Here is a 14,226-nt window from a genome sequence, read left to right on the forward strand (position 1 = left end):
TTTGATGGATTTATAATCAAACAATTATTTGCTGATCATTTAGCCAAATTACTCAAGTCTTCGTTCATCTTTGTTATACAAGTATCTATTTGCCTTGGTGAAGAAGATAGATACAATTGAACATCGTCCGCATACATGTGATACTTAGTGTTTTAGAGATTTTGGTAAGTCATTAACATAAAGGCAGAAAAGAGGCCCTAAAACACTACCTTGAGGAACCCCAAAAGCAAAACTATGTATGAATTGAGAATTTGCTTAAATTTTCAGTCTTAGGTGGAAAAGTGTGTGCTTGGGTGACCTTTTTAGTTATTGACTCTCTTCTTAGTAGTTTAGACATATGCTTAATTGTCACATTTTAATGCATATTGATTAGTTTTTATGTACTTTCATTTCAGATTTGTACCAGATTACTATGGCGTATGCATACTGGAAATCTGGCAAGGTGAAGGATAACGCAGTCTTCGATTTATTCTTTCGAAAAAATCCTTTCCAAGGAGAGTTCACTATTTTTGCTGGGTTGGAAGAATGTTTGAAATTTTTGGAGAACTTCCATTACTCTGATAGTGGTAAGTACACACATCAGTACTTTGTTATTGTGGTCTCTTGACAGAAAGTGTTCGATCGATTATATTTATTCAATATATTTGATTGAGCTAATGTGCAGATTGCCGTGGCCACACGTAGCGTAATCGCTAACGCTTCAGTCTTTGGTGCGAGCGGTCCCGGATTTCATTCACGGTGGGGACACTTGTTCGAAAAACTGTACAAACGTTTTCAAGCCAGTCATGCTGGTTGAGGTTTTCCTGAATTTTCTTATTTACGTCAGGTAGATGCCGAGATTGTACCTAGTATAAAGTTCCTGGAGGCTCCCCTTTTTATTGGTTTTCTTACTTCCCCGAATAATGTGTTCGTCGAGGAATGTCATCCCTCAAACGTGACGGGCGTAAGGCCATAGTTGCCGGCATTCTCTAGAAATCTGGAAAATAAATAAATGTATAGATTGACATCCAAAAGTCTTATGTTTGGTCACTAAATCATGAGTACACTGAAAAAAAATCACACTTTTGAATAAAATATTTCACTTACAAATCTTATTATTATTATTATTATTATTTTTTTTTTTTTACTTAATCACCAGATACAGCTCAAAGGTCATTTTATACTGGATATATAACAGCAACAACAATAACAAGGGAAAGGATTTGGGAAGGTATCGGCCAGGACCTGTTTAGTAGGTACCATCCCGGCATTTGTCTGGTAGGACAGGAAACCCGTGGAAAACCCGTCAGGATGGTTGGCAGCGGGAATAGAACCTTCGACCTCCCGAATGCAAAGCCAACGCTCTACCACTTGAGCTACTTCGCTCGGTAGCGAAGATTTAATACCTACAATTAAGCAACCATTCTAAACATATATTGGCTTGAGGACGATCGTGGTATTCTACGAATTACTATATAGTGTGTGTTGTAGTACTTCTAACAAAAAATGCTGCATTATATCGAAACATTTCCACAAGACTTAATCTAATTCCTCCTGAAGTTAACAAAATGATGCTATCCACGAGACTGAAGCCAGGGCTGTTCTGTCTTGAAAGTGTAGTAAAAGGGTTACTTGTTTCGAAAAGTTTTTAATTTCTCTCTCTCCTCGATCTTGTCACGAAAAATTACATTGTCTCTTTCATGAACAACACTAACAGAAAATCATAAAAACGAATAAGGAACAATCAGAGCATAAACATTTTAGGTTGACAACAAGATGTTTGTTAGAATGTCAAGATCTTACTTTACTTCATAAATAAAAATCTAGCACGCGATCAGATAAAATTAAAGGGCTAAATAAACTAAACACAGAGCATCTGTAAATAATACACTCTAAGGTTTTTGGACTTTTTTTTTTTTCAAACCACCTTAGCATCAATTACAGTGTGACATCTTTGAAGCATCTAGTCCAAAACTGTGTCTTGGAAAAATGTATTAGAATTTCGTAAAGCTAATGGAAGTTTGTTTTTTCATGTCAACAGGCGCTCCAATTATGTTCCCAGCATGATACATTCCAAAAGCCGAGGATTAAGATAGTCTGTTCTGACAAGTGCTTCTGTGGCTTGTGAGAATCTAGTGATCATAGGAACTACATTGGTCGTACAGTTCCACATTCACATTCCATCAGAAACAGCCACATTACACGGAAAGTTCAATGATTGTGATACAAGCGAATAGTTAAGAGACGCAACCGACCATAGACACCAGTTGGTATGGTAGCCAGCTAGCCCCACACGTGCGGTATTACCAGACTGCAAATTTATTCTTTCATTTTTGCTGAAATAGTCTAATATCTTTAAAAAAAAAACTTGTTACGTTCGGTCTTGTTTACATTAACATTTTCAGTTAGTACGCAGACACGAACATTGCATCAAAATAGTGTGCGCATGTGTGTGTATATGTGTATAAAGCTAGGTTGCCACTTTACAGGAATCTTGTAGCTGTCATGAAAAAATCTTGGAACCCTACAATATTTCTCCATATATACATAGTCTTGAAACGGAACTACATTTTCATCTTGCAAGGAGTCAAACCATGTGCAACTTTCTGGGTCGTCTTGCTTGCTACCTACTATCGATCTCCCGCGGACATAAAGAAGAAGAAAAAAAGTTTTGCCGCTTTCGAAATAACTGATTCTTTTGGATGGGGAGGGGAAGCGCACCAAAATATACGTTTTTAATGAAGTAGTTCACTATTTGTCCATAGAGTGGAGCGCTGCATGGGTGGAGATATCCTTTTTGCTTTCAGAAAGTTGTAATGTGTAAACAGTAAATAGAAAGATCGGACCTAGCTTTAGTGCTTTTCACATTTCATGACGTTTTCGTTTGTAGGTGGGTCTAGGATTTTGGAAGGAACTGGCCCTGGCCTTCTAAAAGGTTCCATCCTGGCCTTCGCCTAGTGGGAGTGAAGAATAACAGGGAAAATTTAGTCAAACCAATAACAGCGTGCCGATGTACCACCACCAAAGGAAGTCCGTGTTCAAGTGTTCTGAGCGACCAAAGTGATGATCACGTTTATTTGAGATCAGCATGGGGTATTAGTACTTGCTTTCCAGGCAAAGGGTACTACAATAACCAGAATATACTATGCCTCACTGCTGCATTCGTTGCGGGATTCTACGAAATCCCAGAGCGTGGCATACTAACAAAGGGTGTCCGCGTCCTGGAAAACAACACGCACTAGTTCACTGTTCGAATGTTGGCCAGACAGATGCACGACCCTGGGTATGAAATCTGTCATAGTTCACGTTTTCTCTTGACCGCACACCACCTTCATTTCACGTCTTTCCAATCATGCAGTCATTTCCGAGGGGCAAGTACTTCTGTGATGGAGCAAGTACTGCTGCTTTGTGAGGTGCAGTAATGTATTTTGGACCGCTGCATCTTACTTCATCTTCGGACCTATAACACAGCAACGTTGCAGAGTTACGAGGTATGCAGGATTACACATATAAAATTTCATTAGTCTGTGGTTTGTGGGAGTGGGTCAGGATGAAACTTTCTCGCGCACCTCTCCTTAGCCGGCAAATTTCAAAGAAATCACACATGTGCAAATTATTCAAACTATTGATTTGCGATCCCCGATTCATACAGGTAAAAATGTTTCAAAGTACTTGTAGAATATCCCCTTGCAAGGAATGCATCGAATTACCAGTCACCGTATATATTTCGGAGTTGTTATACGTATATATTAATACGTAGCAAGAAATTACTCATTTTTTGCATTTTAATAACAACAATCTGTTCGTTCCTTTTGGATAGATGGATTTCAAAAGTTACACTCAAACGCTAATGCATATTGTTCAATACGAGGCTCATGTAAAAATAAATAAATAAAATAAAAAATAAAAAAACATGAAAATAATGAAGAAATTTATTATGCTTGATAAACAAGTATATACCTTGAGTATTTTTCGACGTAGTTACTTTGAATCTCCAGGCATTTCTGGTACCGTATGACAAGCTTCCGTATACTCTCTGTAAAAAATCTACCACCTGAGAGTGCAGCCACTTCAGAACTGATGTCTTGAGCACTTCACTGTCGTTGAAACTCTTCGATGCAAGCCACTTTGTTAGATGAAGAAAGAGTAAGAAATCGCTGGGGGCAAAGGCTGGTCTGTAAAGGGATGGTCGAATAGTTCCCATCGAAACCTATGAATTGTCTCACAGTACAAGTAGCTGTGTGTAGGCGGGCGTTGTTATGGTTGAGAATAATTCCAATACATAGCATTCCACTCTCGATTTTTCATGGCACGTTGGAGATTATTCGGTGTTTAGTAGTACATATCTGCAGTAATTGATCGTCCTAGTTTCAACAATTCCACAAGTATTAATCTCTCTTGGTCTCATACTGCGGTTGCCATGATTTTGTGAACTGATGGTGTTTGTTTAAATTCCTTCGCTGTAGGAGAACCAGTATGTCGCCATGGCATTGAATTATGTTTTGAATCCCCAGTGGCATACGATATCCAGGTTTCATCCGTCACCACTGTGAGAGAAAAGAGGTCATCCCCACCCTCCCTCCAGTGGGCCAAAAAATCAAGTGCATCTGTCATTCTTTGAGCTTGTCAACAGTTTTGGCACCCACCTCGCACAGTTTCTGGTAACACAGTTTGTCAGTCACAGTTCGATGTACTGTTTTCGCAGACACTTCTGGAAACTCTTTGGCGAGTTCAGTTATTGTAAATTGCCGATTGGATCGCACTTTCTCGTTAACGCCTTCCACCAGATCGTCCGTCTGAACATTAGACCTTCCACTACACTCAATAATGAACACTCCAATTCCTTCCCGAAACTCTCCGTAGTATTGCTTGACTTTACCTGCATTCATTACTGTTGGTCTGTAAATGGCACACAATTTCCCGATGTATTGTCAGCAGCATTGTGCCTTTTGGCGTTCAGAATTCATGTAACAAACCTTAATTCACATTTGACCGGATTTTGTATTACGGATGTAATTTCACCTTATTGCTACTCGCACCAACTTCAGTCAGATTATTCTCTGTCACAAGCACATAATACTAGGTCGTGCTCCTGCGCATGCTTACTTCATCAGTGTTGCCAACCCCGTTAAAATAGTTTTTTTTTTCTTTTACATACACCTCATGTGGTCCAATCTGTTTCTCAACTTCTTTAATAATCCAAAGATAAATTTTGGAAATAAGAATTTTTGATTGTGTTTATTGTTTCTAAAAAATACGTGCGGAAAGAATTTGAGACGTTGAATGTATTTCAAAAAATGTTGTTACTATCTGCTATTGTTCTTGCTATATGGGAATCCATCATTGAAACCAAAAGTGATGGATTTGTACTTTTTCTGCTTCAAGAGTGGCGTGAGCGGAGCTGAGATTTACCCTTGGAGCATTCAATCCAATTTTAAAAATCCTACAATCACGTACTGTTTTTGATCTGTGACGTTGAATGTTCAGTTTTGTAGTAGCTGTAGATTTCTATCATTCTTGGTTTGAATAGAGGAATAGAGCAGAGGAGGAACCACGTTGATTAATTGGGGTTTACGTCCCTTGTCACCAAGACCCTAGTCAGAAATTCAAGAAATGCCAGATCTAGTCAGAGGAGAAATGGGTGACCTCGTACTGGCCATATGGTATTAGCATTGCGGCTTCTTCCGAGCATCGTGAGAACATTTGGTGAATTACTTGAAAGAAAGAAATAGCGAACTCTGTCTACGAATCAGCACTAACGGCGAACGGATCCAATGCGCTGATCAAACATTCACCTCAAAGGCGTGAGTGCCACAAGTTAGCTGGTAAACCCAGGCCTTTTAAGGATTGTTGTATCAGGATTTTTATGTCCCTTGTCAGCATCAGGGCTGTAAGAGGCGAGATCTATTGTTTAGTGAAATCCGAACCATTGCTCGGGCTTATATATACAGAAGAAATACACCTACTGGGGAAATAGAACGTATTCGTAGGATTAAATCATTAAAAGTGTTTCAGTATCATTTTGTTCAGTGAGTATCAATATTGAAATCGGAAGCGATACATTTCCAGAACTTCGATTTCAGTATAGGAATTAAAGTGGAGATTGGACCTCTTCTTGGAATGCCGAATCCCCAGCAGAAAAATAGTTGATCTATTACTTTTTGCTGTATAAATAGGACTAGAATATTTACGTGCAAAATTTTGGTTAAAAAGGTGCAAATTTCACAACGTAAATTCATACCACGTGCCAAAACTAATTACATGATACATAAGAACTCAGAATAGGTCAGGTTTCACTAATGTAGTAAAATGTCTGCCTAAATAAGTCTCAGGACACAATGTTATGAAAATCACAAGGGCAGAAAACTGTTAAAACGGATAACATTTAATCATTTTTTTTTTCAGTAGAAATCTTTCTCGTCATTAGGCCTAAGTAGCTTTATGATTATCGTTAGCTTACGCGCATTCGTTGCGCGAGACTTGAGTTCGATTCCTGGTGGGAGTCGCATGTGATTCAGATCCCATGTTAAGCTGTAGATTGTGTTGAAGACGACGCTAAAGTCCAAACTATCAAACCAACCAAACTATCTAACCCGTCAGGAAGTATTTTTTTTTAAATGTACAAAAGCACTGAGCAATATCGATTAGTGATAGCTGTGATTCGTCGGTGTGATGATTATCACCTCGCTTTACTTGCTCTTCAATAGTTTTCGCCTAATGAGACTGCACTGAAGTGAAAGTAATGTGATATCGCCCACGTTCAGTGTTCCTTGTTTGATTCACAGCCACACGCGAAAGAAATAAAAGTTCTTTTCACCGGACCCCAGGGTATGGATTCGATATAGGCTATCTTGGTACGCAGAATCCAGATTTCGAAACCCCAACAATCGACCGTCAGTTTTTTAAAATTTTTTATGGGGGGAAAACTTAAGCGATTTTACATAGGGAGGATACACGTAAGGAAGTCATACAAAAAAAAAAAAAAAGTTCTGTGCAGTGGACCCCAGGGTATGGATTCGATGTATTTTGGTACACAGAAGTCAAATTTCGAAACCCCAAGTCGACCCACCGTGTCAATTATTTTTTATGGCCGAAAAACTTCAGCGAATTGTGGTACTTAAGATAGCACATACGTTTTTCGCCCATAAAACAAAATTGACACAGTCAATCGTCCTGGGGTTTCGAAATTTGGATTCAGTGTAACAAAATACATCGAATCCATACTCAGGCGTTCTTTGCACAGAACTTTTATTTTTTGTGTATGGCGGTTATAGGAATAAAACGCGGAAATGCAGACACAATAAAAGAGTCTCTAAAAGTGCATAAAAAGTGGTGATATTAAGAAAAAGCGCAATAAGGTACGTGCATAGAAAAAAACATGCAACCAAAACACAGGAGTGTTTATTTAATATTTTATTTGAAGACAAGCTAATTAGGGCATTTTAGTAGAAAAGAAAGATTAAGATGCAGTACCTAAAATTCCTAGCTCTATCTATAACGTTCAATATTGAAAGTCGAAGTAGAGTTCTTCTGTTTCTTGTTTCAATACAGTCCCGTACTGACCAGCTTATGGCATTTTATATAGTTTACTTATTGTTATCCATACAGTTAGTGACCTAGTTTCGTTATTATTTGTTCTTATTCTCTTTTCACTCATACTTCAAGCTTGGAACAGAACTAATTATCTTAATAAACTGTCAAATTTGATCAACGCAGGACTGTCTACCTACTTTTGGGCCACTCTGTATATGTAGTATTGAAACCGGAAGAGGTAGATTTCTACAAATTCGGTTTTCAATATGGTGATAAGAGCAGAGGTGAAATCTATTCTTAGGAAAGTGAAACCAAATCAAACAAAAGGTACGGGCCACCGCTAAACTTTTTCGCTCCAATATCTTAAACCAAATCATGTTATGCTGCACTTATTACAGGAGTATTTATTAATAAATAGGAACAGAATTTTTTTCGAAGAACCTTGATCGAAGAAAACTAACACCAAAAGTCAACTACCGTTTGTGTACTTTTTCATGAGAAATTAATTACCTATGCCTATATTAGGATTATTGGTTATCTTTTTATATCAACAAAATCACGTAAGTCGTATTTGAAGAAACTGTTAAAAAGAAACAACCGTTTGGAAGTACAATAATAATAATTAATAATAAAGTGATGCTGTAAAATTAGAGATGATTCACGTCGTAAAAATGGCGTTCTAGGATCATGAAACTGTTCCGTTGAATTCATGGCTTTGATCAACATCCATTACTTCTACTTGAAGGACCAGAATAATGTGAAGAACGGTAATAACTATTTTATTGCTACTGTAATCATGGGAATAAGAAAGATAAGAGTGTGTATGTGAAGATTATACAGGATATGTCTGAAGTCTCGATCCAATTTTAAGCTATCATAGCTTGAAAACAATTAAGTTATTTTAATGAAATTTACAGTTCGAAAGAGTGTGTGTTTGACTGGTTTGATTAGGGATGTTCGATAAGGCTGAGAACCTATTGAATTTCAGGTGTGAAAATTTATCGAATTGTCATCGGTTACTCGAAATCGTTCGAGTATTTGAAGTTATCGAAGTTTCGGGTATTGTTGAAAGTTCGAATATTATTGAAGTTCCACTTACTTCATTCCACCATTTCATTTATTTCTCATCACCGTCTCCTGTTGCCTAGCCGGCATACCATGGGACGTAAAACTCAGATTTCATTTCATTTCGATTATCGGAACAACCCTACTGGAGGTGTCACTAATGTGTAGGGACGGTGTACTCTAGTGAGATATCCCGCAACCATCAGTTCCCGTGGTCTTCAAGGTTCAACTATCGATTTGATGTGTGCTGTGCAGCTGAAGATAGTCACATTGAACATATGTAAACTAAAGCTTGATACAATTATTTTGTACTGTAAGAGATTTATATAGCTTTTAGAAACTAATACAACTTTAGAGATCGATTAAGATGGTATTGTGTATGAACTGGAAGACCTCTTTTTTCGAGCCATAAGCGTTTAGTTGAAATTCGAGTAACCGTTTTCAGGGTATAATTCTTTGCAATGGGGTGAAGACCTTGTTCGGAAGTGAAAGATACCATATTTTAATTTTATTGGATTTAAATTAGGGATGGCCAGTTCCGGAATTTTTACTTTCCGGAATCCGGAAAGTAAAATCGGAAAAAATTCGGATTTCGGAAAACCCGAAATTTAGAAAATATTCCGGAATTGGCCATATTCGGAAATAGTCCGGAATTTTCTAAATTCTGGAATTTTTCCGAAATCCGGATAGTGAAATTTCAGATTCCGGAAAATTTTGGCCATCCCTAGTTTAAATTGTTTCAATAAAATTACATGAACTGAAAGAATACGATAAATGAGACTTAGTTTTAATACTAATAGACAGTCGAATATAGTTAGTACCGTTTTAACATGAATGACAAAGTATATGTTGAAGACTTTATGAGAGTATTGGGGTTCGACTCCTAGTATTGTCTCTGTGATATCGGGCGACATTTATGAGAGGAGTTGGGTTCGACTACCGTTTGTTCCTGTTTTATAAGAGGAATTGGTTCCCGTGACGAAAGCCAGATATAATAATATTGGGATTCGAACCTTGGATCTCTTTTGGAGTCTTCTTAAGAACATCATTCATTTGTAAAAGACTAACAGATCCAATAAGGAACTGGCAAGTAAACAAATAGTCTCACTCCCACGGTCCTAGGATTCGGGCGTTAAACGTATCAGAGGCATAAGCCGTATACCCACCGTCGCTGTTGCGTCAGCTTCAAGATACACTGGTCAATACCTGTAAGAGTGCAAGGTAGGACAGCAATGCATGATCGACGCCAGGTGGATAATGGGAGACGAAAGTAATGTTTGTTCTCCACTGCTTAGAAGTACCTTACCTGTTTGGTTCTACTTTAAGTCATGTACACTATTAAAAGGTAATATTCTCCATTTGCTGAGAAAGAGAGAATATGGATCACACACTTTGAAATTATTAAATATTATTTTCACTGCATATTAAAAAAGAGATATTTGCGAAACACTTATATTTAACTTTAAACTTCAATGAATATAAAACATTTACAAATATATGAGAACACAAACACAAGATTTCACTTAAACGAAAAGATGGCCCAATCACTGCGATATACAAACTAATACGTAAGCGAAATAATACGCGAAATTTCGACAACTACACGGGATAAAATTCACTAGTGCACTATTAAATGGTCGACTTCCATTGCTGGAAAGCGATGAGTTGAATGTCCCATTCCTTGACATACAACAGGGTTCTTCTACAAATCGTTGTATTGGCGAGGGAAATGCGTAAGAACAATTCTTATTAACATATGTTCCTTATTGAAACATCATTTATATACTAGTCATGGCTTCCCGCTCTCACATTGCATTTTATATATATAAAATTCAAATACTATTCACGTTCGTTTTAAGTTTTAAATTAAACTTATTTTGAGCACATCTTGAATACGTCCAATTTACTTGGTAGGAGATGACGCATTCCTCTCCTCTTTTCGCGTCACATCGTTGCCAGTTCACAGCGCAAGAATACACTAACTAAACTAAAATATAGTTCGTAGAAAACATTAAGTTTTTGCTTCATAATATTGCTAATAATATATAATAAATGGTTCATAAGTTAATAGGAATCACATTAAAAACACTGATTGTTCCGATAAGTTATTGAACTGACGAGTATTGATAATTTTCACATTGTCACGTAGAAATCTGTCATCGTCATGAGGACTTGTGCGTGGGCGTTGATTTCGAGAGTAGCGAAATTCCTCCTCCAAATATGGGCTGACGGGAGGAAGCAAGACTGTCTAGATAAGTGAGGCACCCTTTGGGTGACATTCTTAAGCATTGTTCTTCTCCAACTGTTAGCTGGTTGCGTATCATTTCTAAGAATTGACGCTGGGGTAATACGAGGGTTGGTTTAAAATTTCAAGCCAATCCATCTTGTTATAACTTGTGACAAAATGACTTGATACTGGTTGAGTTCTGTTTAAGGAATGATGTTCTGTAAATGTGTTTTCTCTGACTTACAAGACATCAGTTAATTGTAGAGTAAAACCTGTAGAGTAAAAACCTCGTTGAGTTGTGTATGGAATTTTACAATTTGGGTTCCATTTTTTCTGTTACACATAATTATTCCGTGTGGAATTGACTGGTTTTCGTAATAAACCGGAGTGCTCAGCTTTACGAATCGGAGGGCTTTGTTTGAGACGTTCTATGCTTTTTTGTTTTGATTCTGTAGTAGATACATTATTTTTTCTTAAAAGGATGTACCATTATATGTAATCACGTAATAGTTTTTGTGCTGTTATTATATCTCATTCCTAAGAAAGTTTTTTTTTTTTTTTTTGTTACAGATATTGCGTACTTACAGAAGACTCTATCGGCAACAATTGAACCTGAATTTTACTTATTTCTTAAGGAATTAACAGCGAAAGATGTGACAGTATATGCTATTGAGGAAGGTTCCGTTGTATTCCCGAGGTAAGTTTTTAATTTATTAAATAAATTTAATTGATTATGCTAGGATCAGTATATATTTTCCGTGTAGACAACTGTAAATGTGCAAACTGTCCTTGTACTTCTACCCAGAAGGGAAAGCAAATTCAACAAATGTGAAACTTTGATGTGTAAAATTTCTTTCAAGTCAAAACGTTAAATTATCCTATGCACGAGAAGCGTTTTGTAAGTCCGTGACTTTGAAATGAAAGAATTTTGTTTCACAATGAAAATCAATGCATTTTCCCGTAGTTTCCTTTCAATTTGATGCAGTTTGTCCAACATTTTTATTAGTGGTGGGCACAAAAAAGTTCTTACAAAAATCTAAACCGGTTTTTGAAAACTTCCAAAAATTTGTTTTCCATATCTGTTCTGTATGCTATGAAATATGTTTGTTTTAAGACCGGATCAGTTATCTAACTTTTTTTACTTCTTCGCTTAGTTTTTTGAAATGGATACTACAGAAAAATGTTTCGGCAGAAATTACGTTTGTTTCAATAAACACCCAAAACTCCATTGGAGAAAACTGAAAACGTTTCAGCGTAAAATCAAACCGGTGGTGAGAGAGCGAACAGATTTTGGAAAAACTGAAAAAGTTTCTGTAAAATCCGACCCGGAAGTAAAAAAACAAACCAGTTTTGTAGAAAACTGAAATATCTGTACTTCAAGAAACTGCGTTTCTTATTTGTGTAACAACTGGTTTTATCCATCTCCAGTTTCAGTAACATTTTTATGCTTGCCGAAAAATAAGATTTGCCAAATGCTGCAAAATAGGAGTTAGTGTCAGTCATGATCTCCTTATCAAATACAAATCTTCTACCGAATCAGATCTTAAGGTGTCTGAAGAGGAAAATGAGAAGGGGACAAATCTGGAGAATATGGTGGACGAGATGGTAGCTGGTAGTGTAATTCAACAGTTTGGGTCATGGCAATTGCTGGTATGTGGACCGGGACATTGTGCTGGTGATGATTTTTTTCTTCGCTAAGTAGAACTTGATCATGAATTCGTAATAATGATCTAATAAGGAAATATAGTGCTGACCTAATAGTTGTACATTTTGACCCAATAGTTGAACTCGTGTATGAGGTACGAGTTCAAACTGGGGTCAAACACCGCTGCAGCGGGGCGGAAGATATACCAGACCTTTGGTGATCTTATCGTGACTACGCGGACAGTGCAGCGGTTTAACAAGTTCAAGGACGGTGACGAAACACTCGAAGACGCACCATGTGCCGGAAGACCAACACATGTACAAATTGAAGATCTTTAGTCAGCAATTGAGGCGAACAGTGGCCACGCATATAAGGAACTGGGACTACAACTCAGTGTGAGTTGAGAAACGATTCGGCAGCACCTCCATCATCTTGGGAAGCAGTACAAGTTGGGTTGATGCGTCCCACATGATTTGACTCTAGGCCAGAAGGCAGCGCGAGCAGATACCTGTTTCTTTGCTGTCTCGTCTGAGGAAGCAGCAATTTCTGGACAGGATGTTGACATGTGATGAGAAGTGGATCCTGTACGAAGCTCCACGGCGCCGTCATCATTGGTTAGCATCCAATGAACCGGTATCCAAAACAGCCGGTACCAGCACTGCACTAGAAGGTCCTCCTTCTGTGTGTTTTGTGGACTGCTTGCGGCATCGTGCATCGGGAACTGCTACCAGCTGGTCAGAGCATCAATGCAACTGTGTACTGTCAGCAGTTGAGCCGTGGTCAAGGAAAACTAAAAACTCTGGATCCAGCACTTCTGAATCGCAAAGGGGCCCTCCTGTTACAGGACAATGCTAAGTCCCACGTGGCTAGGATGACCCGGGACACCATTTTGCTTCTTGGATGGGAAACACTTGCATCCGTCATACTCCTCGGACATCGCACCGTCCGTTTATCACCTGTTCCATTTCTTGGACAATTACCTTCGAGGACGCCAGTTCAAATCCCTAATAGAGGTGTAAAATGCAAAACGCACTTGATACCTTCTTCGCTTCATGGCTCATTAAGTTCTTCCGCGATGGAATCCATGGCCTTCCAGAACGTTGGCAGAAGGCCGTCGATGCTGATGGGGATTATTTTTGAGCTTCTAGGTACACTCATGTCCAAAATTATTGTCGCATGTCTATAAATATGTTCTTGTAGGAATATAATTTGATAACGAATCCGCCCTGTATTTCTTATAATGTTAATATGTGTATAATCGGCAAAGACACGTATGTGGAAAGCATATTTCATGTCAAAAGAGCAGTAAATAAGAACAATAAAACGAAAATAAAACTTTCTTGTCCATTTAGCAGCATTTTGTTTTACTCATTCTAATTTTCGTGTTTATAATTCTTTTCCTATGAAATTTACCATAATACATTTCCCGATTATACACATAGCATCAGTATTAAAAGTACCCTGCAAAATCATTATCAAATTATCAAGAAGACAGTTATAGATATGCGACAATCATTTTGCACATGAGTGTACGTCTTAGGTGACATGTCGATGTTCGAAGGTAGTAGGTGAAAAAGCGACAGAACTTTCTTGCTTACCTTTATATAATAAGCACTCCCTAAGAAAATAGTTGTTCGGTGACACTAATGCTGTTTAAATAATCTGCAAGAGACATTAAAAATAAAAAAAAAAAAATAAAAATCGTTCCCAAAATGAAAACCATTTGTAGCCTTAAAAAAAAAAAAAAAAAACTTAATTACAAAGTTTGTTGTGTAGG

The 14,226-nt window shown here is 37.7% G+C and overlaps 1 protein-coding gene across 4 annotated transcripts in view; it reads left to right on the top strand.

Moving 5' to 3' along the window:
- The window catches only part of Naprt (nicotinate phosphoribosyltransferase), a 202,150-nt gene that overhangs the window by 47,461 nt on the left and 140,463 nt on the right, over positions 1 to 14,226 (top strand). For all 4 annotated transcript variants that reach the window (XM_081755725.1, XM_081755726.1, XM_081755728.1 and 1 more), the window contains exons 2-3: positions 396 to 566; positions 11,375 to 11,501. In XM_081755725.1, coding sequence (XP_081611851.1) covers positions 396 to 566; positions 11,375 to 11,501 — 298 coding nt within the window. The remainder of the gene's footprint in view (positions 1 to 395; positions 567 to 11,374; positions 11,502 to 14,226) is intronic.

This window comes from Thermobia domestica, chromosome 4, assembly GCF_964235325.1.
Source record: "Thermobia domestica chromosome 4, izTheDome1.hap1.1, whole genome shotgun sequence".
NCBI classification, from domain to species: domain Eukaryota; kingdom Metazoa; phylum Arthropoda; class Insecta; order Zygentoma; family Lepismatidae; genus Thermobia; species Thermobia domestica.